The sequence below is a fragment of the Esox lucius genome, chromosome 1, assembly GCF_011004845.1.
Source record: "Esox lucius isolate fEsoLuc1 chromosome 1, fEsoLuc1.pri, whole genome shotgun sequence".
NCBI classification, from domain to species: domain Eukaryota; kingdom Metazoa; phylum Chordata; class Actinopteri; order Esociformes; family Esocidae; genus Esox; species Esox lucius.
The window spans coordinates 7776642-7802047 of NC_047569.1; the positions used below are offsets into that span (position 1 = coordinate 7776642).

At 43.8% G+C, this 25406-nt stretch overlaps 1 protein-coding gene across 1 annotated transcript in view; it reads right to left on the reverse strand.

Moving 5' to 3' along the window:
* The window catches only part of veph1 (ventricular zone expressed PH domain-containing 1), a 167046-nt gene that overhangs the window by 125762 nt on the left and 15878 nt on the right, over positions 1 to 25406 (reverse strand). Inside the window, exons 2-3 of the mRNA XM_010899975.3 lie at positions 21798 to 22078; positions 20699 to 20914 (exon numbers count right to left, since the gene is read on the reverse strand). Of these exons, the coding sequence (XP_010898277.2) occupies positions 20699 to 20914; positions 21798 to 21935 (354 nt within the window). The 5' untranslated portion in view covers positions 21936 to 22078. The remainder of the gene's footprint in view (positions 1 to 20698; positions 20915 to 21797; positions 22079 to 25406) is intronic.

The following is a 25406-nucleotide window of genomic DNA, read 5'->3' on the forward strand; positions in this document are numbered from 1 at the left end:
GCAAATGAAAATGTCAAAAGGTGCACTGGAGAGGCAACAGAAAGAAAACCCCAAAAAGGGAATGATTTAGCAAATGGTGGCCACAGACAATTGCTCTCTCCTTATCCTTCCTGACTGATTCTTCTCTAGTTTTGCATTTTGCTAGTGTCCTTGTTGCTACAGGTAGCATGAAGCAGTACCTGCAGCCCATTCAGGTTGAACAGGTTGTCCAGCTCTTCCAGGATGGCACAGCCATATTTTCTGTCGCAAGGTTTCCTGTGTCTCCCAGTGCTGTCTCAAGAGCATGGAGGAGATACCAGTACACGGGCCGTTACACGAGGAGAGACGGACAGGGCCGTAGAAGGGCATCAATCCATCAGCAGGACCGGTATCTGCTCCTTTATGCAAGTAAGAACAGGAGGAGCACTGCCAGGGCCCTACAAAATGACCTCCAGCAGGTTACTGGTGTGCATGTTTCTGACCAAACTGTCAGAAACAGACTCCATGAGGGTGGCATGAGGTCTCGATGTCCTCTAGTGGGACTTCTGCTTACAGCCCAGCACCATGCGGCTTGATTGGCATTCACCGAAGAACACCAGAATTGGCAGGTCTGCCATTGGCACCCGTTCTCTTCACAGATGAGAGCAGGTTCACACAGAGCACATGTGTCAGACATGAAAGAGTCTGGAGACGCTGTGGTGAATGTTATGCTGCCTGCAACATTATACAGCATGACCGGTTTGGCGATGAGGCAGTAATGGTCTGGGGAGACATATACTTGGAGGGTCGCACAGAGCTCCACATGCTAGCCAACGGTACCCTGACTGGTGTTAGGTACCGGGATGAAATCCTCAACCCCATTGTCATACCTTATGCTTGTGCAGTGGGCCCTGGGTACCTCCTTGTGTAGGACAATGCCCAGCCTCTCTGTGGCCAAAGTTTGTAGGCAGTTCCTGGATGGCAAAGGCATTGATACCATTGACTGGGACATTATGTATCGGTGCATCCGACACCGCCAAGTAGCTCCACAGAATGTCCAGGAGATCACTGATGTCCTGATCTAAGTCTGGGAGGAGTTCCCCCAGGACACCATCCGTCGTCTCATCAGGAGCATGCCCAGACATTGTTGGGAGTGCTAACAGGCACGAAGAGGCCATACACACTACTGAGTCACATTATGAATTGGAACAGCCTGTGATTTAAACTGTATACTTAGATTTTCAGTGTGAGTTTGAATCCAGCCCTCAATCAGTTGGTGATTTTGGTTTCCATTGACTGTTGCTACGTCATTTTGTTCTCAACGAATTACACAATGTACAGATTTTGATCTTTAATATATTTCCTTCAGAGACCCGATGTGTGATTTAAGTGTTCCCTTAATTCTTTTGAGCAGTGTAGATTTAACGGGGGTTAAATATATTATTTCAGTAACTAGTATAGTGGGCATATTGCACCTTGCATTAAACGAATGGGGCATTTGAACCACTGTGTCTGACTTAGTTACCCAGCCCACAGTATCCGACCAGTATGTCCTGTTGACCATGATGGTTTTAACCATTAAGTCATGACAATAACTGAATAGAAGAACCCCTTCACACCACTATAGTTAAATCCAAGATCTGAAACACCCCAAAATTGTGTTTGTCGATTTTGGTAAGTGTTTCTCTGCGTATTTGTTTGAGCATCAGTGTGTGTATTTTTCTGTGTCTACTTATGTGTGTGTGTGAGTATCTGTGTGTTTGTAGACCCCCCAGGGACTTGATTGGCCCTTAGTGACGCACACAGCCAGTTAAAGAAAAGAGAGTTGTCCTTCTCTCCGACATTTGGGGAGACGTTGCCAACACATTTGATTCTTTACATAAAAACCAAGCTCAGAGGGAGAGCGCATGGAAGCGTGTAACCAGCCATGTCCCAGGGCCTGATCTAACATCCACTAGCGCCCCCAAGGGGATGGTATGGGAAAATGTGTATATGCTGGAAATATTAAGGAACTCTAAGAGACCCCTTCACACACTTTAGGTAATTGATATGTCTAACCCATCATTATATAACCTGGGTTCTGCTACAAAGTTACTTTTTAAACTATTCCAAGGTGCTTGTGCCAAAGGCCAATTAGACTGCTTGATCAACTGTGTCAAAAAAGCCTTTGACGAATGAATAAATAAGGCAAGATAACTCCTTTTAGCATTAATGGCATATTGACAATGTCGTATACAACTGCTGCTGGTGCATTAATAGCTGTGTTCCATCATAAGTCTAACCACTTTACATTTAAAAGACAATTCTCAAAAAAAATAACAAAGCGAAACATTTATCTGAGATTCAAAAATCTACGCTAGACATGAAAGTCTTGATATGGGACGATATTGTCAAGATTACCACTATCCCCACTCTTTCTACCTATTAGGAATATTTCCAGCAGGGCTGCAACATACAATTGTTTTGTTTATCGATGAATATGTTGATTATTGTTGCGTTTAATCAAAAAAGAAAAAATTCCAAAAATAGATGCTTGAAAGTGTTTTATTTATTAAATATTAAATCTTGTCAAATGTTCGCTTAAAAACAACTTGATAGTAGTAATAAAAGAAATAGAAAGCATGTGCAAAAATAAAAATTATAAAGATTATTAAATTACATATCGCAAAATATGTTTTACAAAGGTGTTTTAATCTTATATTTGAAAGGTGATATTCTAAATTGCTTTAATGAAAAATGCCATTTGTAAGTTGAAATTCACCCAGATGTAAACAAAGAAGGAAAAAAGAAAAGTAAGACATTGCTAAGAATTTTATAACAAGCAGCTTTAAAAATGGCTGAAGTATTGCTCGATATCACGTAGAACCAACTAATTGATAATGACATTTACTGCAAATACTATTTTGATGGATCCTTTGCTCTAACTTGTTAAGACATTGATTTCTTAGTTGCCTAAAAGAATGCCAGCCAGGATTTGTGTCAATACGAAGTCCAGAGGTTCCTCCTCATTCAGACACTTTTAAACTGTGCATTATTAATCCTGTTATTACTTACAACAAAACAATTTAAATACAGATGTACACCGATAAGCCATAACATTATGTCTACCTGCCTAATATTGTGTAGGTCCCCCTTCTGCCACCAAAACAGCCTTGACCCGTCAAGGCATGGACTCCACGTTGAGACATGGAATTTGGAGGCCAAGTCAACAACTTGAGCTCATTGTTGTGTTCCTCAAACCATTCCTGAACCATTTTATATCTGCTGTCCCGGAGGAGGTCTTGGATTTTGGAAATACTTTATTGGTTGCTGTTGGTAGTTTACCATTGGCTGAGGAACAATGTAATGATGCTGTTGAAATGACTTTTGAAGTGGGTTGGTTTGTTCGAGCACAACACTAATGGTTAGGAGTGTGAAATCCTTACCCGTGGCCTCCCTGTGGCTGGAGTCTGCTGCTGCATCTATAGGTGTTGATAAGCCAGAAAATGCTGGTGGAGGCAGGAAGTTAGGAGCGAAAGGCATAGAACTCAAAGCTGGTCAGCAAAGGGAGAAGGAGGTTGGGTCATTAACGGGCTTCCCCAAAGCTAGTGATACCCAGGCTAGTTCATCTTCTGGGGATAACATGGCTCCTTGTGTGTTAGCCCCCTTAGCTTCCTCCCTCCATTCAGCTAGAGGTAGCCACATTTTTGTATTTTTTATTTTATTGAATAGACCTGGTTCATGGCACTTGCAGGATATGGCTCTGTGTACCTCAGGATCAAAGGTGCCTTGTGGTGGGAAAAGGTTAACGCTGTATTTTGTCATTTCACACCATCCTGTAATGTATGCCACCAATTCCCGTTGATAAGAGGGGCCAAATAGCCAATGTTTCTTGCCTAACGTTACCCAAAAGAAAGATCTGAAAAAACACAACCAAAAACAGCCTGAATTTCTTCCTAATTTGAAAAAACAATAAAAATGATGTGTTCTGGGTGAAAATCACCAGCATATATTGCGTATGTATGGCAACAGCCGCCCCATTGCACATTTGGAGGTTATAGGGAATGTCATTGATCGATAAAGCATTCGTGAAGTACAACCTAGTCAGTCATTTTGTCATTTCAGTTCTAAAACACTGGTTATGCTGTACTTCCCTCAAACAAACACTAGAAAGCGCCAAAGAAGAACAGGGAGCCATGACCTCACCTTTTAATTTAAAATGTCTGGCTATTTCCTTATGTAATAACAACAAAAAACGTTGAACAAAGTCAATGGGTTATAGTCAATTGTTTATAATCTAACTAGAGGATTTATGGCATATGCCTGTGGCTACTGATTCTCATCAGAACACAAATCAGAAAACACAATTATGGTGGTGCAATTGTAATAACACACAAGTATCTTCTTCTTCCGCTTCATCCGGGGCCGGGTCGCGGGGGCAGCAGTCTAAGCAGGGATGCCCAGATTTCCCTCTCCCCAGACACTTCCTCCAGCTCTTCCGGGGGGGACACCGAGGCGTTCCCAGGCCAGCCGGGAGACATAGTCCCTCCAGCGTGTCCTAGGTCTTCCCCGGGGTCTCCTCCCGGTGGGACGGGACCGGAACACCTTCCCTGGAAGGCGTTCCGGAGGCATCCGAAACAGATGCCCAAGCCACCTCAGCTGACCCCTCTCGATGTGGAGGAGCAGCAGCTCTACTTCGAGCTCCTCCCGGGTGACCGAGCTTCTCACCCTATCTCTAAGGGAACGCCCAGCCACCCTGCGGAGAAAGCTCATTTCGGCCGCCTGTATCCGGGATCTTGTCCTTTCGGTCACACACAAGTATGGTCGGGCAAATTATAATAGAAACACAGCCCAATCACTCACTTTATTGAGCATGTATACTCTTGTAAACTTACAAACTTCCAAACATTCTTCACTCGTTCACTCATTCAAACACCCATTCAATGCCGGCCATTTAAACATCTGTAAACAGCGTCAAGATTTTCTTTTAGCCCCTCACCTAAATGCTACGGTGGTTCTTGGGTATCCTCAACATAGGGTCTCTTGGATGTAACAGATTAAAATTTACCAATGATTCCTAATTTGGGACCAGCCTTGGCTTGGCACATAGGGATTTGTCAATCACCGCTACAGCAACCCACCAAGGGGAGTAATGTGTCCCCAAAGTCCTACACCCTTGACCGAGTATTTCTCTGGAGTATCAGGAGTTGCATACCTGTCAGAAACAGTTGGATTTCCCCATGTATAGGAGTTTTTCTAAATGTTATATAAATAAAAGTTTACAACATTATGACAAGACAATAATAAAACATGTACATCCATAATCAACTGTTATTTTGCATACACAAATCGGACTTCGTCACTCCCCTCTCCGGTGCCAACAATTCAACTCCCAAAACAGACTGATATGAACTACTGCGAAATTTCAAAAGGTTTCTCTTACCTCTATTGTGCACGTAATTTACTGAAAAACAAACACCATTGTCGTGAAGATATTAAAGTCCCATCTGGGGTGGAAGATGGAAAATGTTCACTATTTATTATGAAAAGAGACTTGACAGTCTGTTGTATAACAGTTGATTATTTCAGTTTAATTTCATGGATCCACAGGAACAATCGTCCAAACAGAGACTGAGTACAAGTACAGAGTAGCATCAAAATGTGAAGACTGCGCCCTCTGCTGCCTCTCCTCCTCCTGCAGCGGGCAGGCTCCAGCGGTCGACGTCACTGGCCTTCTGACACCACCGCCCATCTCATCTATTCATCTCACCTGTTGTCTTGTTTAGCACACCTGGTCCTCATTTTCAACCAGTCCCTCCAGTATATATGTTCCCTCTGCTCCCCTGGTCTTTGTGTGTTATTGTCTCGCCTCCTAAAGCATTGTTGGGCTACGCCATTTTGGAATTATTAAATAACCGTCATCAACACGACTTCTTCTTTCTGTTCCTCATTTCCATTCGAGCCTGACAGAATAACACACCACAATTTGATATAGAGCACAAAGGAGCCGGAGGTGAGGCCGGTGTTGCGGAGTTAGTGAAGGAACACTCATCCATGCTGGCCAGCCTAGGCGCCGCGATGGACAGCGCTTTAAAAATGGTACAGCGCCAAGAGCTGAGCCAGCAGAGACCCTCTCTATCCGTTTCGACAATCTGCTGGCTGCCCGAGGATGTCCCAGAAGAGGCCCGCCCGTTCCACCCCAACAACTGGATACCGCTGTCCCCATGGACCTGGGGCAGCTGCGCTCCTGGGCAGAGGTTGGGGAGGACAGGTGTGGAGTGCTTCCAAAAGGAGACAAGGCCGTTCCGCCGCACCACACTACCCCAGAGTCGAGAGACGACAGGCACGGCACTTCCGCATCACCCCAGGTAATTCATGCCCATTCGCCCCTTGCCTCTCCCCTCTCCTTATGCACCGTTCCTGTTGAGTTTCCATTGCTTTCCCAGTGAAAGGCACTGGTAGATATGGGCGCTGCTGGGAACTTAATTGATAAGTCCTTCGCTCTACGTTTGCACATTCCCCGTCCTTACCACCGCCCTACCCGTTAGAGCTTTGGACAACCGGCCACTAGGGTCGGGTTTGGTCACCCAATGCACTATCCCTCTCCTTATGGTCAATGGCAGCCGGCATAGTTTAACCCTCTCCTTCCACCTCATCAACTCTCCCACGTTCCCTGTCCTGTTGGGTTTCCCCTGGTTGTCACTCCATGACCCCGTCATTTCTTGGTCTAGTCAGGGTCTTTTGGGGTGGTCGCGGAAATGTCAAGGTAGGTGTTTGGGTGTTTCCATTGGCTCGACCACGGTGGAAAGTCCAGACAGTGCTCCCGCCGTGCCAATTCCCCCCGAATACATGGACTTGGCCGTGTTTTTTTCCAAGGCTAAGGCCACTGTATTACCACCACACAGACCAGGGGAATGCGTGATAAACTTCATTGACGGAGCCGCACTCCCTATGGGTCTCCCCTGGTGCGTATTGAAGACAGCCTTCAGCACCACCTCTGGCCATTATGAGTATTTAGTGATGCCGTACAACCTCAGGCCGGTGGTGGCTGGTCCCCTTCAGGGGTGTGAGGTGCGGGAGCCCCCCCCGGACATCGAGGGGGCCCCGGCGTACTCCTTCTGCTCCATCATTGACTCGAGGCGCCAGGCGGCGGGCCTCCAGTACCTTGTGTAGTGGAGGGGTACAGCCTGGAGGAGCGGAGCTGGGTCCCGGTGAAGGACGTCTTGGCTCCATCGCCGTCGCCTGATCGGCCTGCTCCAAGACCCCTCCTCGGAGGCACGACTGCGCCCTCTGCTGCCTCTCCTCCCCCTCCTCCACCTGCAGCGGGCAGGCCTCTCCTCCCCCTCCTCTACCTGCAGCGGGCAGGCCTCTCCTCCCCCTCCTCCACATGCAGCGGGCAGGCCTCTCCTCCCCCTCCTCCACATGCAGCGGGCAGGCCTCTCCTCCCCCTCCTCCACCTGCAGCGGGCAGGCCTCTCCTCCCCCTCCTCTACCTGCAGCGGGCAGGCCTCTCCTCCCCCTCCTCCACATGCAGCGGGCAGGCCTCTCCTCCCCCTCCTCCACATGCAGCGGGCAGGCCTCTCCTCCCCCTCCTCCACCTGCAGCGGGCAGGCCTCTCCTCCCCCTCCTCCACATGCAGCGGGCAGGCCTCTCCTCCCCCTCCTCCACATGCAGCGGGCAGGCCTCTCCTCCCCCTCCTCCACCCGCAGCGGTCGACGTCACTGGCCTTCTGAAACCACCTCATCAGTTCATTTCATCTGTTGTCTCGATTAGTGCACCTGGTCCTCATTTTCAACCAGTCCCTCCAGTATATATGTTCCCTCTGCTCCCCTGGTCTTTGTGTGTTATTGTCTCGCCTGCTAGAGCATTGTTGGGCTACGCCATTTTGGAATTATTAAATATCCGTCATCAGTACGAATTCATCTTTCTGCTCCTCATTTCAATTCGAGCCTGACACATAACAGTTGTTCTGTTCATCCATTATTGCTTTCACCTCTTTATACCCCTCCTTGTCAGCTCCCAAAATATTATCTCTCATTCTACAAGAAGTCTTCATACTAATAGGAAAACAAGATATGACCCTACACTGTCATGGCAACCATAGTTCTAGGTCAGAGTTAACAGACCTCCTTGTATCTGTCCTGCCCGAATGGAGACACAGGCAACTTCACCTTGGAGCCATCTGTAGCTGGACTATAAAAAAGATAGGTTTGAGGCCTGGCGCCTTCGGTTGTGGCCATAATCACTTCTAAGAACAGAGCATGCTGACCTAAGTCTTCTCCTATCCGCGGCAACCATGAACAGTCTAAAGCCAAATTAGGACAAGGCTAAAACAGTCAATTTAATACACTGGATTTGCAGAATGATGGAAAAATAAGGATGTGTTACTGAATACATTTTCCACAACATCTACCCATTGAATTTGGAGGCCAAGTCAACACTGTGAACTCATTGTTGTATTTCTCAAACCATTCCTGAACCATTTTTGCTTTGTGGCAGGGCATATTATCCTGCTGAAAGAGACCAATACCATCAGGGAATACCGTTGTCATGAAAGGGTGCACATGGTCTGCAACAATGCATAGGTAGGTGGTATGTGTGACAGTAACATCCATATGAATGGCAACGGTTTCTCAGCAGAACATTGCCCAAAGAATCACACTGCCTCTGCTGGTTTGCCTCCTTCCCATAATGCATCCTGGTGCCATGTGTTCTCCTGATAAGGGACAAACACGCACCCGGCCATCCACATGATGTAAAAGTAAACGTGATTCATCAGACCAGGCCACCTTCTTCAATTGCTCCGTGGTCCAGTTCTGATGCTCACGTGCGCATTGTAGGCACTTTCAGCAGTGGTACAGGGGTCAACATGGGCACCCTGACTGGTCTGCGGCTACTCAGCCCCATACACAACAAACTGCGATGCACTGTGGGTTCTGACACCTTTCTATCAGTACCAGCATTAACTTTTTCAGCTACAGTAGCTTGTCTGTTGGATTGGACCACTCAGGCTAGCCTTCGCTCCCCAAGTGCATCATGGAGCCTTGGACGCCCATGACCCTGTCATCGGTTCACCGCTTTTCCTTCCTTGGACTGCTTTTGATAGGTACTGACCACTGCAGACTGGGAACACCCAGTCTGTAGTTTTGGGCTGTAGTTTTGGAGATGCTCTGACCCAGTCATATAGCCATCACAATTTGGCCCTTGTCAAAGCTGCTCTGATCCTTACTCTTGGCCATATTTCCTGCTTCTAACACATCAACTTTGTGGACAGAATGCACTTGCTGCCTAATATATCTAATATATGCTGCCAAGATCACTTCACCTGTCAGTGGGCATGTTATGGCTGATCGGTATAAATACACTGTTTGTAACCTTATTTCATTAGCAACTCTATCTAACTCTAACCTGTTGTGTGAATTTGTCAAAAAACTAAACTATGTGGAACACTCTGCACCCTGTTCATTATGAAAAATAAAACACTGAAATTAAAAGGGATTAATGCACAAACCATATGGCTACAAAGTGTCATACTTCTGCATATCCAGAAGGTGGCAGTGCAGACAAGCTATTCGGGAGTTCAAATTCTTATTCTCACTGGTGACATAAATAATTTACACACACACACACATTCTTGCACAAACAAATACACACACACAGAAATGGCTGCATGCGACTCCAACACCATAATCAAGTTAGTTGACAACACAGAGGGGGTAGGTCTGATCAGTGACGGCAATAAGACAGCTGAGCGACGAGGGAACTGGCTGTGTGGTGAGAAGAAACTAACATGATCCACACTCACAAGACAATTGTGAAGAGAGCGCATCAGAGCCCCTTCCCCCTTTGGAGGCAGAAATAATTTCACATGGGGCCCCAACATCATCAAACAGTTCTTCAGAACATCTTGACAGGCTGAATCACTGCGTGGTACGAAAACTGCACCGTCCCCCATCGCAACACACTTCAGAGGGTAGTCTGAACGTCTAATTCATCACAGGGACCAAAATCCCAGGCTTCTAAGTCCTCAACAACAGACAGTGTCAGAGGAAGGCCCTGAAAAAACTAAATGACCTATTCAGACTATTCTCTATCCAATTGCATGGCAGGCAATGAGTGCCATATTAGTACATCCAGTCTGTAACCACCAGGACTTTATACAGCTTCTACCCTGAAGCCAAAGTTTGTTAAACAAAGGAGCCAAATGAAAGATTAGCAATGTCAACAGAAAATAATATTTTTAGTATTGAATACATGCACACACACAACATTCATCCTAACCACCCACCCTCTGCACATCATCATCAAGACACAACATGAACACATTTACCAACACAGCACACACATATACACCACACACACTTCGTGGTCATCGCATTATAGCTGTTTTGTGGCCCCCTTTCATCTGGAACTGGAATCAGAAGTGTCATGGTACGATTGTGTTTACAGTTGCCGGCTGAACGCGCTAAAGTTAAATGGGAAAATGAACTAGTGCCAGGCATCCTGGTTCCTTTCAATGTTTTGGCACCATTATTGAGAAAATCAGGGAAGGCATGTATTTCCCAATGTATCTTGTATAAAAAATACTTAAATGTACCAGATCTCTCTCTAAACCATATATTAGCAAATTAGACTAAAATACACTCACCTAAAGGATTATTAGGAACACCTGTTAAATTTCTCATTAAAGCAATTATCTAATCAACCAACCACATGGCAGTTGCTAAAATGCATTTGGGGTGTGGTCCTGTTCATGACAATCTCCTGAACTCCAAACTGAATGTCAGAATGCGAAAGAAAGGTGATTTTAGCAATTTTGAGCGTGGCATGGTTGTTGGTGCCAGATGGGCCGGTCTGAGTATTTCACAATCTGCTCAGTTACTGGTATTTTCACTCACAACCATTTCTAGGGTTTACAAAGAATGGTGTGAAAAGGGAAAAACATCCAGTATGCGGCAGTCCTATGGGCGAAAATGCCTTGTTGATGCTAGAGGTCAGAGGAGAATGGGCTGACTGATTCAAGCTGATAGAAGAGCAACTTTGACTGAAATAACCACTTGTTAAAACCGAGGTATGCAGCAAAGCATTTGTGAAGCCATGTGGGCTACAACAGCAGAAGACCCCACCAGGTACCACTCATCTCCACTACAAATAGGAAAAAGAGGCTACAATTTGCACGAGCTCAAGACTGGAAGAATGTTGCCTGGTCTGATGAGTCTCGATTTCTGTTGAGACATTCAGATGGTAGAGTCAGAATTTGGCATAAATAGAATGAGAACATGGATCCATCATGCCTTGTTACCACGGTGCCGGCTGGTGGTGGTGGTGTAATGGTGTGGGGGATGTTTTCTTGGCACACTTTAGGCCCTTTAGTGCCAATTGGGCATTGTTTAAATGCCACAGCCTACCTGAGCATTGTTTCTGACCATGTCCATCCCTTTATGAGCACCATGTACCCATCCTCTGATGGCTACTTCCAGCACGATAATGCACCATGTCACAAAGCTTGAATCATTTCAAATTGGTTGCTTGAACATGACAATGAGTTCACTGTACTGAAATGGCCCCCACAGTCACCAGATCTCAACCCAATAGAGCATCTTTGGGATGTGGTAGAACGGGAGCTTCGTGCCCTGAATGTGCATCCCACAAATCTCCATCAACTGCAAGATGCTATCCTATCAATATGGGCCAACATTTCTAAAGAATGCTTTCAGCACCTTGTTGAATCAATGCCACGTAGAATTAAGGCAGTTCTGAAGGTGAAAGGGGGTCAAACACAATATTAGAATGGTGTTCCTAATAATCCTTTAGGTGAGTGTATTATACATTCACTGAAGTTTTAAGCTTAATCTTAAAGCAAATAATAATTCTAAACTGTTCATCAACTCAGAATTTAAATCCAATGTCATTATGTTTTCCATTACTTTCAAGTTATGAAATTAGCAGAAGATTGCACAATTGGAATTAATGTACTGGACTGCATATAGCACCTTGCAAATGTGTTCACACCCCTGATCAATTATCTCCCTTTAAAGAATTAAAAATAATATATATAAAATGTTGCTCTGATGAAAGTTTAAGACACTGACAATAAGATTATTATATTATTATGAGGTGACAATGGTTGCATGTTGGGAAAAGTTAGTCAGAAAGAAAATAATAAACTGCAGTTTGTTTCTTGCATTATTATTCAACCCTTTTTTCAACCCAAATTACACTGATGAAAGATATTGCCCTAACATGGACACTGCCTTTACCTGTGAACTATTGTTGCAGTCACATATTCTTTTAATTCTTTTAAGTATCGCTGGTCAGGATGTGAATCTGCAGGAAAGGTATTTGCCCCCGTTAGACTTTTCCACATATTACTATGTTAAAACATGTAATAAAAATTGATGTAATAAGGAGTTTTTGAAATTGATCAACACAAACAATCCATAATCTGAAAATGAAAAATGTAATTGTTTATAATGAATTACAAAGCATGGGGGTGGAAACATCACGCTTTGGGGCTGTTTTTCTGCAAAGGGACCAGGACGACTGATCCGTGTAAAGGAAAGAATGAATGGGGCCATGTATCATGAGATTTTAAGTGAAAACCTCCTTCCATCAGCAAGGGCATTGAAGATGAAACGTGTCTGGGTCTTTCAGCATGACAATGATCCCAAACACACCACCCGGGCAACGAAGGAGTGGCTTCGTAAGAAGCATTTCAAGGTCCTGGAGTGGCCTAGCCAGTCACCAGATCTCAACCCCATAGAAAATCTTTGGAGGGAGTTGAAAGTCTGTGTTGCCCAGTGAAAGCCCCAGAACATCCCTGTTCTAGAGGAGATCTGCATGGAGGAATGGGCCAAAATACCAGCAACAGTGTGTGAAAACCTTGTGAAGATGTTTGACCTCTGTCATTGCCAACAAAGGGTATTTAACAAAGTATTGCGATGAACTTTTGTTATTGACCAAATACTTATTTTCCACCATAATTTACCAATAAATTCATAAAAAATCCTACAAGTGGGAGCACAATTGGTGGCTGACTAAATACTTTTTTGCCCCACTGTATTAGGCAGTAATTGAACATTCTGTCCTCAAAGTTGATTTGTTAGAAAAAGGAAAAATGGGCAAGCGTAAGGATCTGAACCACTTTTACAAGGGACAAATTGTGATGGCTAGACAACTAGGGCAGAGCATCTCCAAAACTGCAGCCATTGTTAGGTGTTCCCAGTCTGCAGTGGTCAGTACCTATCAAAAGTGGTCCAAGGAAGAAAAAGTGGTGAACCAGTGACATGGGCGGCCAAGGCTCACTGATGCACTTGGGGAGCGAAGGCTGGCCCATGTGGTCCGATCCAACAGACGAGCAACTGTAGCTCAAATTGCTGAAATAGTTAATGCTGGTGCTAATAAAAAAGGTGTCAGAACACACAGTGCATCACAGTTTGTTACGCACCAGACCAGTCAGGGTGCCCATGTTGACCCCTGTCCACTGCTGAAAGCGCCTACAATGGGCATGTGAGCATCAGAACGGGAACACGGAACAATGGAAGAAGGCGGCCTGGTCAGATGAATCAGATTTCCTTTTACATCATGTGGATGGCCGGGTACGTTTGCGTTGCTTATCTGGAGAACTCATGGCACCAGGATGCACTATGGGAAGAAGGTAAGCCGGGAGGGGCACTGTGATGCTTTGGTCAATGTTCTGCTGGGAAACCTTGAGTCCTGCCATTCATGTGGATGTTACTTTGACATGTACCAACTACCTAAGCATTGCTGCAGACCATGTGCACCCTTTCATGGCAACGGTATTCCCTGATGGCACTGGCCTCTTTCAGCAGGATAATGCGCCCTGCCACAAAGCAAAAATGTTTCAGGAATGGTATGAGAAACACAACAATGAGTTCAAGGTGTTGACTTGGCCTCCAAATTCCCCAGATCTCAATCCATTCGAGCATCTGTGGGATGTGCTGGGTGAAAAAGTCTGATCCCTGGAGGCCCCACCTCGCAACTTACAGGACTTACAAGGATCTGCTGCTAACGTCTTGGTGCCAGATACCACAGCACACCTTCAGAGGTCTAGTGGAGTCCATGGCTCAACGGGTCAGGGCTGTTTTGGCAGCAAAAGGGGGACCTACACAACATTAGGCAGGTGGTCATAATATTATGGCTGATCGGTGTATAATTATTCAAATAATAACAATAAAACATAGTAAACATACTTATAAGATATTTACATGAATATTGAGAGTGCTCAGCTTTCTAAGGGTATGGAAACACACGCGTGGGCATAACACGCATAGCACATACACAATCCTATTAGAGTGACTCGCTTAAATATCAGGCTGCTTTCAGATCAAAGGAGCTCATCCAGAGACTCACAGGAATTCAGCCATCAGACTAAAACCCAGGACAGCAAGCTCACTAATGAAAACTAACCAGACATAACTATCCAGGATCTCCCTTTCTCTTTTCTCTCTGTCGCATTCTCTCTGTTCCTCTCCCTCTATCTATATTCTCTCTATTCCTCTTTCTTTCTTCCTATCTTTCTTGGTTTGTGCACAGCTAATTCCCAAGTGTTAAATCAACCATGTTACCTTTAAACTGAAAATATGGACCCATACAGACACTGAAAATGTTATTAACTCACTGCTTGGTGTAAACCTTATTTGCATATTTCCCAGAATGCCTTGCATTTACAGTGAATAGAATAACAACCCATGTCCATACTGGTTAGTGACAAAGACATGTTTTTTTCATTCATCCATTTTCAAAACATATTTCACAAGGCTTTATTGTGAAGGTCTAATTCCACCCTAATAAAGTATGTACAATAACAAGACATGTAAATGCTTATGTATATTTACACCCAATCATAGATATGTGCAGTGCATTCAGAAAGTATCCAGACCCCATCAGTTTTTCCACATGTTGTTACATTACAGTCTTATTCTACAACTGAATGAATTGAAATTTTTACTCATCAATCTACAAACAATACTCCATAATGACAAAGCAAAAACAGCTTTTTCACAATGTTTTATATGAGTAAAAGAACCCAGAAATATCACATTTACATAAGTTGCCACAGGGCCAGCGCCAGGATGACATGACTGAGGGTGCATTTTGAAATGAGGGGGCATGTCTAAGCACATCCACCCCAAGATGAATGTACACCCCCCACAGTAATGTCTCAAAACACAGTAATCCAATCAAATTCATTGCTTGGGAGGGGCTTATACAGGTGCTCATGAGAATAATGCCTTCAGGGCAACAGTAGCTAGCTAAGTGAAGATGGCAGCAAAATTGCCAAATAAAACCTAATTGAAATCTGTGGATGTATGTCACGTTTGTGTTAAACCAAATCAGTCTTTAAGAAACAAACAAAACCTTTTTCTAGGAAAATCTTTGTTACTGCGACCGAACTACACACTCACTTTAGAAGATATAATACGACAGGTAACGCTGAATAATGAGTTTTCTAATCCTCTAATGTCACAATCCTCTACTAAAATATGAAAAACGTGTGAATGAGTTAGAATCATTTATATAAAAAGGGTCCTGAATATGAATGCACTGTAAGTATTAGTATTGCTTAGAGGGACTGTTAAAGTCATGTAAAGTTGATATTCTGTGTACATGGCTAACCGAAAGTGGTTTGGGTTGAGCTCTAGTGGCCTCTGGATATAAAACGTTTGAGAGAACTAGCTAAACCCAAATAACAAGGGCACTAGCTTTGTATCACATATGTTCTGGTCTTTACTTTTTTGTTCTAATGATTGTTTTTTTGGAATGTAATGATGTGTGTGAAATTATTAGAGCCAGTTTCCTCGGCTGTGACCTTTATTGTTTGTCTGTTGTCCGGAGGAGACCCCGGGGAAGACCTAGGACACGCTGGAGGGACTATGTCTCCCGGCTGGCCTGGGAACGCCTCGGTGTCCCCCCGGAAGAGCTAGAGGAAGTGTCTGGGGAGAGGGAAGTCTGGGCATCCCTGCTTAGACTGCTGCCCCCGCGACCCGGCCCCGGATAAGCGGGAGAAGATGGATGGATGGATGTTTGTGTATGTGTGATGATGCAGACTCGTTGGTTCTTTCCTACTAATCTATATTCTTTGACTATTGGCTCAGTTTCCTGGTTTAATTGATTCACTTGGATAATGTGCTTACTTAAATGTAGACTCTTTCTCCTACAGTTGCACACATCAACAGCGCAAGAATGAATTGACCTCAAATCTAATGAGAGAACATTAAAAATAAATACTTTTCAAAGTATTTCAGGTTGAAGTTAGGCGTCAAAATTCTACTCTGTGCAGAGAATCATCAAACTGCTGCTGCCTTCTCTGGGCCCAGGCTAATTTAACATGGACTGAGGCGATGTGCAAAACTATCCTGTGGTCTGACCAATCAACATTTGTAATTATTTTTGGGAATCATGGACACCACATCCTACAAACTAAATAAGAAAGGGACCATCAGGCCTGTTATCAGCGCACTGCTCAACCGCCAGCTTTCGTGATGGTATGGGGGTGCATTAGTACACATGGCATGGGTGACTTGCACATCTGTGAATGCACCATTAACACTGCACAATTTATACAAAGTTATCCCTATTGACAATTCCCAGCATTTGTCGTTGAATAGTCGACCCCACTCACTCATGCCAAAAAGAGAGGTACTAAATGAAAGAAAATGAATGTCAATTGTAATATGCTATGCAATAACCTCAACTTTATATTTAAAAAATGTTGTTAACAACCTCAATAACATTTTAGTATAAACAATTAGGCTATACATACTTTTACTCGGGAGACATTGATTCGAAATGCCATAACAGCAGCAAATAACCTAATAACCAAATGCTTAGGCCTGTCAAGTTGTTAGTATATTATTACAAATTATTTATTACAAATTATTGTTACAAGCTTTTCCATTAATTACAATTGCAAATTAACTATAAACATCATTAAAAAAATTGCATTGTCTCCCATGAATTAACGCAGAGATATGTATGAATTGCCTCACATTAGCTAACATCTTTGTGTCAATGTTTTTGGGCCATAACAACAAAATACAAAATGTATTAGATTAGCCAGCTCTTTTTTACATACAGTCCCTTAAAATATAACTTTCAAACGAAACAACACAATATATAAACTAACAGAGTTACGATTCAGTCTGCATTAAATCAAACAAACCTACCGATGCATTCAAGTTCCAGTGAATAAAAAAAGATAATTGGAGGGAAGCTTAATAGGAATACATTATATGAAATGAATGTATAAAAACCAAACAAAATCAGGCTAGCGTATCCATAGATGCAAGATCTTAACAAAAATGTAAAGAATTAGGCAATGTCCATATTATTATGATAATTTATTCTTGTTTCAAAAAATTAGCATGTCCATGTACTCTGGGATTAGACGAGTAGGCTTACGTAGTCTGTTGACTATCAGGCCTGTTGCTGAGAAAACCCTTCAACAGGTACAGATGTTGCAGAGATGCACAGGTATGCTTTCGCAAACCATGATCATTTCCTGTACTTGGCCGTTAGCCAGATTTATTTAGTCTATAAGAAATAACCCCTCATTACTGCCGTCAAGTGAATCAATCAGTATTACAGATTTATTTTGTAACTTTCTAAAATAAGATTAATTTTTTGATAAATGCCATCCTTGTAGAAATGTTGACAATTCAACTATTTGTTCTCACTCCTAAAATATACAAAAAAAATTAATAGTGTTGCTAGCATCAAATTCAAATTCCTGACCTGCCGAGGCATGAATTCTAAAAGACCACTGAAGGTGTCTTGTGGTATCCGGCACCAAGACATTAGCAGCAGATCCTATAATCAAATTCGAAAATCAACAATAGTGCAACAATAGTGGCTAAGAAAAACTCCCTAAAAGGGGCAGACATTTTGGAAGAAACATAGACAGGAACCAGGCCTGGATGGGTGACCAGTCCTCTTCTGGCTTTGCCAGGTGAACATTTTAAGAGTACAAATTGGAATAATTAAAAAAGGCATGTGGGCTGTGTCCAGAGTCTAAAAAACCTAAAACAGGTCAGAAACGTGGCCAGCTGGATAAGGACAGGGACAACTTGGAGGGAGGAAATCAGTTGGGTAGTGGACTTGTTGGTCCAGCACATCCCACAGATGTTTAATCTGACTGAGATCTGGGAAATGTGGAGGCCAGGACAACACCTTGAACTCTTCATGTTCATGTTCCTCAAACCATTCCCGAACAATGTGTTTAGTGTGGCAGGGCGCATTATCCTGCTGAAAGAGGCCACTACCATCAGGGAATACCACTGCCATGAAGGGCTGTACATGGTCTGCAACGATGTTTAGGTGGCATGTGTCAAAACTGACATCCACATGAATGCACGGACACAGGGTTTCCAAGCAAAACATTGCGTAGAGGATCACACTCCATCTACCGGCTTGTTGTCTTCCCACATTGCATCCTGTTGCCATCACTTCCCAAGGGAAACGGTGCACACATATACAGGCGTCCACGGGACGCAAAAGAAAACGGGACTCATCGGACCAGGCCACCTTCTTCCACTGATCCAACGTCCAGTTCAGACGCTCACATGCCCATTGTAGGTGTTTTCGGCAGTGATTACAGGGGTCATTATGGGTACTTTGACCATCTGCCCCTACGCAGCCCCATACGCTGCAGGGTGAGAATGTGACACATTCCTCCCGTAAATATCATTCACATTTTCGGTGATGTGCCACAGTAGACCTTCTGTTGGTTCGGACCTGACAGGATAGCCTTCATTGCACATTCACATCGATGAGCCTTGGGGGCTCAACATCCTGTCGCTGGTTTGTCCCTCCTCAGATCACTGTCGGTAGGTACTCACAACTGCTGACTGGGAGCACCCCACAAGCCTTGCCGTTTCAGAGATGCTCTGACCTAGTTGTCTGGCCATAACAATTTGGCCCTTGTCGAAGTCGTTTTTTACTCCTGCCCATTTCTCCTGCATCCAACACATTGACTGCGAAAACTGATTGTTCACTTACCATCTAAACTACTCAGACCTTGACATTTGTTTTCGTTAGGAGATAATCAACATTATTAAGTATCATTTTTCACAGACTATGCACAAAACTAATAAAAAGTGAACAAAGTGTACGGATGATTTTCTGTAGTGCTCTACAGCAACGTTACAGGAAGTACATTAGAGCTTACCTCCGTGGCTATGAAGACTCCGGTTGAATATTGCTTTGCACGCTCGACTGCAGACACGTTTTTACTTTCTTTGAGACATCCATTTTTTGATTGTGTAAATTTAATGTACAGCACTCCCGCTTAGAATTCAAAAGTCATATGACAAGAATGACTGTTCTACACTGCAGTGTCAAATCACATGACCGCAAGGGTTACTGTATGCTGCACTGTTGTACACAGTACGTATTTAACTTACTGTGACTGCAGAGCTTGTAGGTAAAGCATGTTAATATGAAATAACTTCTATATAAATGGAAATAGAAAAAAATACAGCACATTTTTTAACACAAACAAATTTGCGGTCTTTGACCAGTTTCACAATTTCTGTGCAGTCCGAGCAGGGCCTTACATATAAGTGATGGGATATTTACTTGACGACATTCTTAGATGCTCATAGGAGAAATATATTTCAACAAAGGCATTTGTACAACCCTTATCTACTCTTCTTACCATTCAAGAAATCGAACGTCAAGATTCAGTATGTTTCCAAATGTGATGCCGTTCTGCTTCTTATTCACAATGCTTGCTCAACCAGAATATCTTGACTGTAATCCCCACAAACAGAAAGGAACACATTCTCTGGAATAGGTTGATCGAGCTCACAGGCAGGGCAATCCAACTTGCTTACTAATCCCCCAATACCCAGAAGATGCTAGACAATTGCACCTCCATCTGTCGGACCACTGGGCTATACCGAGAGCTAGATTCAAACCCTGGTCTCCCAATGACAAGGCACTGACTATACAGTCCCCCATTTAGGGTGTTTGGCCCATGTGTGTTTTTGTGTCTACATCTCCATGTTTATGTCTGCATTTGTGTCTGTGAATCTGTGTTTTGTGTTTCACAGTCTGAGTGTGCATCTGTGTGTGTTTGAGTCTGGGGCAGTTTGTGTGCTTCTGGGACTTAACTCCCAAACTAAAGGAGTGTTATATCAGAGGCTGTAGTTTCGGTCAGAGCTGTCAGAAAAATGTCAGCCGCACTACTGGATCTGTGTGTGTGTGTGCCATGCAGGTATGTGTGGGATTGCTTGCTTGACATTCCCTCCTGTGCTAGCCTCATTAGCTTGGTATTAAGTCCTTTCCTACTGAGTTCACAGCAGGTCCGGGTTCCTTGATCTATAAACCTGGAAGGTTACTCCCACTGACAGCCTTGTGGGATGTTCCAACTGCCATTACAGCGCAGGAGGCTGGTTAGGGGAGGACAGTTCACTTTGATGGCTGTCAAACCCATGAACTAGAATCAGTGTGTGATGATTGTTGACATTCCATTTATTCCATTCCAGGTATTACAATAGACCCGTCCTCCCCTACAAAGGTGCCGTCCGTGCAGTCCAAATGCATGTTTTTCAAAATACTTTAGGTGTATTGTACACAAGCCCCTTGTAATGTAGGGAAGAGCTGAATGTAGCCACCACCACGTCAGTTGTGTCTGTGAATCTTGTAACACGTACAGCTTGCTGAAGGGTACAGTAGGAATGTCTACACAGGTCACAGATGAAGGTGAATTTTAACATCAACTCTGTGTTTATGAGTACCTGAAGTATGCAGCTGGTGATGTCGGAGGCTATCTTGGCGTGAGGCGTGTCTTCGTCTTTGCCCTGGGGTGTGAGGTTGTGTTCCAGACAGGACTCCCACAGACCCACCAAGGCCCCCCCGTGGCGCTCGATTGACCGGGTCTCCCTGATCGCCGTTGTGATGCGTGTGATGCAGATCTCCACAACCGCCTGGTCATTGTCATTGGTCAGGTAGTCCTGTGACCAGAGGGGGAGGGACAAGTCCAGATCAACCAATCAGTATCAAGGAATGACAAGGAAAATATATGTTTGTTTTCATCGTCAATACAAACTGCAGTTGACCTCAACAGCTAACTTGGGAATAATGCAAACCTCACAGCTGTAATGCCTTTCACCTTGACTTTAGCTCTCAGATGATATAACGAAAATACGACGGTCCTTGTTGAGGTGGAACTGTTCAGACATTGAAACTAGTTAAGTGGGTTACATTCTGCGGCAGACTGCAGATGAAGTTGTAACAATGACTATACTGATGGTGTTGCATGAGGAATAAGGACGTGACTATACTGATGGTGTTGCATGAGGAATAAGGATGTGACTACCCTGATGGTGTTACATGTGGAATAAGGACGTGACTATACTGATGGTGTTGCATGTGGAATAAGGACGTGACTATACTGATGGTGTTGCATGGGGAATAAGATCTATATTGATGGTGTTGCATGGGGAATAAGGACGTGACTATATTGATGGTGTTGCATGGGGAATAAGGACGTGACTATACTGATGGTGTTGCATGGGGAATAAGGACGTGACTATACTGATGGTGTTGCATGGGGAATAAGGACATGTGGGCCCCAGAGGGATGTGCATAATTTCATTCTGACAGGCACAACGGCTCAACAGCAATAAACTTAATGGTAGTGTGCGCTCCGAGTTGTTCATGTTGCTGTGTGCGTGTTTGGAAACGGCTGCGCACATGTGCATGTTTTGTGAGCATGCCTTGTCAACTGACAGGAGAGCAATAGATAGCTTTGATGTCCTCTAGTGCTTAAAAGAGACAATCATCTATTTGTGAGTGTACATATGTGTGTGTCGGTGTGTGTGTCTGTGTACTAACAGGTGAACAGGAGATTGTCTTGATCTCCTCCAGGGCCTGTGAGAGACAGTCTTCTATCTCCGAGTCATCCAGGGAAAAGAGGTCTCCGGCCCGGGACAGGTCCCTCTGGCCCAGTACCAGGCCAAACAGCTGGTGCATGGTGGCTCCGCTTCACTATGGCCTGCTTGGGCCCACCTCAGCTTGGTCTGGTCCAATGTCTGATCTGTTTAGACGTGGTTTGACCCGCACTCACTCTGGGCCAGCCTGAGGCCAGGAGCTGCTATGGGGGCATGGCATGGGCCCTGAAGGGAAAAGAGACAGAAAAAAAGAGTGAGAAAGACAGAGCGATAGAGAAACACATATAGAGAGACAGGTGTGTTAGTGAAGGCTTTATCCTTTTTCTCACCTTGCCTCTGAAGTTCTACAGATGGAGTTAATTAAGTTAATCTGTGATGAGTTCCACTTCCCTCCACACTAATACGTGACACATTATGGTGCACCCCATTGATACACACATACAGCTGTATATCGCTGGCCAAGGACAAACACACAGGCAGCTATCAGCTCCGGGATGGCTGCTTGATTGAATGGGTGGGAGACTCAGAAGACCTGTGAGAATCCTCACCGAAGTAAACCATTAACAATCCCTCGCTCGGCTCTTCGTTAAGCTGTAATGTACACAAAGGGATGATGGATTATCAATTATTTGGACTGTGTTTACAGACATGGATTCAAGTACCCAAAAACACTGATTCAATATCCAATATTAAAAATGATGAGTCCTCCCAGGATTTTTACTCCAGCGATGAGCAATGGAGAACAGATCACCATAAAAAAAAAAGCCTGCCAAGTCCAAAGCAACACATCGCCTGGATACTGAGGCGGGAATGCAAGTTCTGAATCCGAGCAGCCATAACGCAGAGCTGTCAGCTTTATGTCCCTCCTGGCAGTGAGGACAGGGTTGGACGAGGCTGGCAATTGCTTGATCACTGGGATACTTTATCAGGACTCTTGACTCTACGAGAGCCCCGTTAATCTCAGTGTCATTTATCGCCTGTGACGAGAGAAGGTGTGTGTAGAGGTTGAAGCAAAAGAGTGTGAGAGAAAAATAGTCTGAACACTGTGACTGATTGTGACTGTGACTGATTGATAAACGGAGTACAGAAATAGACAATATGCAGACTCAGAGACCATAGACTTGGTTATGAGAGCCAAACATAGGCAGTCCTTGCTCTTGAGAGAAGGCTTGCTGCATCCACTGCCCACTGAATGAGGTGGAAATTGAATTGCGCTTGAAGCACAAACACCCAGTGAAGCACAAACACCCAAGTAAATTAAACCTATACTTATCTGTTTATTTATTAGATCTAATGCCAAAAAAGATTTTAGCTAACATAGACTGTTTCTATGAGTAACAAAAAACTGGAAACTCAAACATCAGGGGAACATTATGGAAACCCAGAATTGTTGCCTTGGTTAGAGATGATCAAATCGCCGATTACTTTGTACATAACTCTTCATTTTGACATCACCTAAACAACTGCCAAAGGAGTCTGTGACTGAAATATGTAGTGATGAACGACAATGCAGAGGACCATGTCAGATTGACTCATCAAGCAAATTAAAGCCCCATTAATCACAGTGTTATTTATTGCCTGTGATGAGAGTAGGTGTGTGGAGAGGATGAAGTGAGAGAGAGTGTGAGAGAAAGATAGTCTGAACACTGTGATATTCTGAAGACTGGGATTGATTGATAAACAGAGTACAGAAATAGACAATATGCAGACTTAAAGAGCAGAGACTCTTTAAGACAGCCAGACATACTGTAGGCAGACCTTGCACTTGAGAGAAGACTGGATACATCCAATGCCCACAAACTGAGGTGGAAACTGAACTACTGTACACTCCCTTAACTCCTGGCAAATGTGGACTGATAAGAGACACATACTTCCCCCAGATTACAAGGAACAAATATTTCAAAAAACGAATCAAATATTGATATGCTTCTTTATTGGTTGGGTGAAACACTGCAGACTGAAATCATTGCAGCAAAATATGTGAAATGTTGCAAGCAACATGCTTTTTACCACCTGAAGGACTGCAATGGAAAGGGTCTCTGCCTGAAATATGTAGTGATGAACGATAGATTTCAAATTGATTCATCAAGCAAAATAAAGTCCCATTGAATAGGAAATGGAATGGGGAGAGAAAATAGAGAGGCAGAGATGAAAAGAGAGAGAGAGAGAGCAGGAGAGAAGGTGGAAGGATAGAGAGAGAGGTGTATAGTATTTCACTGTCCTGAATTCCTGGTGTAACCTGCAGACCCCTCACACAATGAATTTCCATTATTCCACCTGAATGCCTAGGTGCCCATACATTCACACACATTTATGTCTGAAACACAGAACTGCATAAAGAAACAACATACTTGTATAAATGTGGTAAAGAGCTCAATGGAATCCAAATCATGTAGGATAGAAGTAGGTTGTCATTTGAACACAAAATATCTGATTTAACAAAGTGGATATTTCCCAAATCCTTCATGATTTATTTATTGTAACAGGTCCACAATGTGGTTACTCAAGTCAAATTTTTATATATTTGCTGGTTTACACAGCATAACATTAAGAAAAGATATAGAAATTCATAAATAAATAGTACACAGCAATCAGTTGAGGGTAAAGTACTGGTTTCTAGCTGTAATGCAGTCGATGGGTTACCGTAATATAAACATATATTGGGGTTGACGTACATGCAAACATTATACACAGATATTTATCCCAATGTTGGATGGGAAATTCACATCAAATAATCACCAAAATGCAGGCATATTTTGGGGGTCAATGAGCAGTTTCATTATCATTCTGCCGCATCATCTTTCCACTCGTTCCTGTGAAATTGCCTGGGTTTGGGTGGTGTTTCATTAGCCTCCTCACCACATGTAGGCACACTAGAGACAACGTGCTTGTCTGGTGTTATTGTGTGTTCTGGTCGGCTACTCACTACTACTTATGCAGGAGCAAAGACAAATAGGCCTCAGGAATTCAGCAGTTAAACAATCAGCTAGTTACTATTAATCACCCGGCTACGGCTCAGCAAGCTCAGGAATGCAGCTTAAAAAAAACACAGTCTGTGAAATACAGGCTGGAAATAGGCAGGTGACTGTGCATTAGCTTCAGAGGGAACCCTGCGTGCTCCCAGCCACTGGGTGAGGGTTGATGGGGTTCTGATGCCTTGTACAGTAACGTAGTCATCTGAAAGTCAAACTAAAGCTGTTTATTTGGGTTGTAAGTGTTTATTTGTATATACACTCACCTAAAGGATTATTAGGAACACCTGTTCAATTTCTCATTAATGCAATTATCTAATCAACCAATCACATGGCAGTTGCTAAAATGCATTTAAGGGTATGGTCCTGGTCAAGACAATCTCCTGAACTCCAAACTGAATGTCCGAATGGGAAAGAAAGGTGATTTAAGCAATTTTGAGCGTGGCATGGTTGTTGGTGCCAGGCGGGCCAGTCTGAGTATTTCACAATCTGCTCAGTTACTGTTTTTTTCACTCACAACCATTTCTAGGGTTTACAAAGAATGGTGTGAAAAGGGAAAAACATCCAGTATGCGGCAGTCC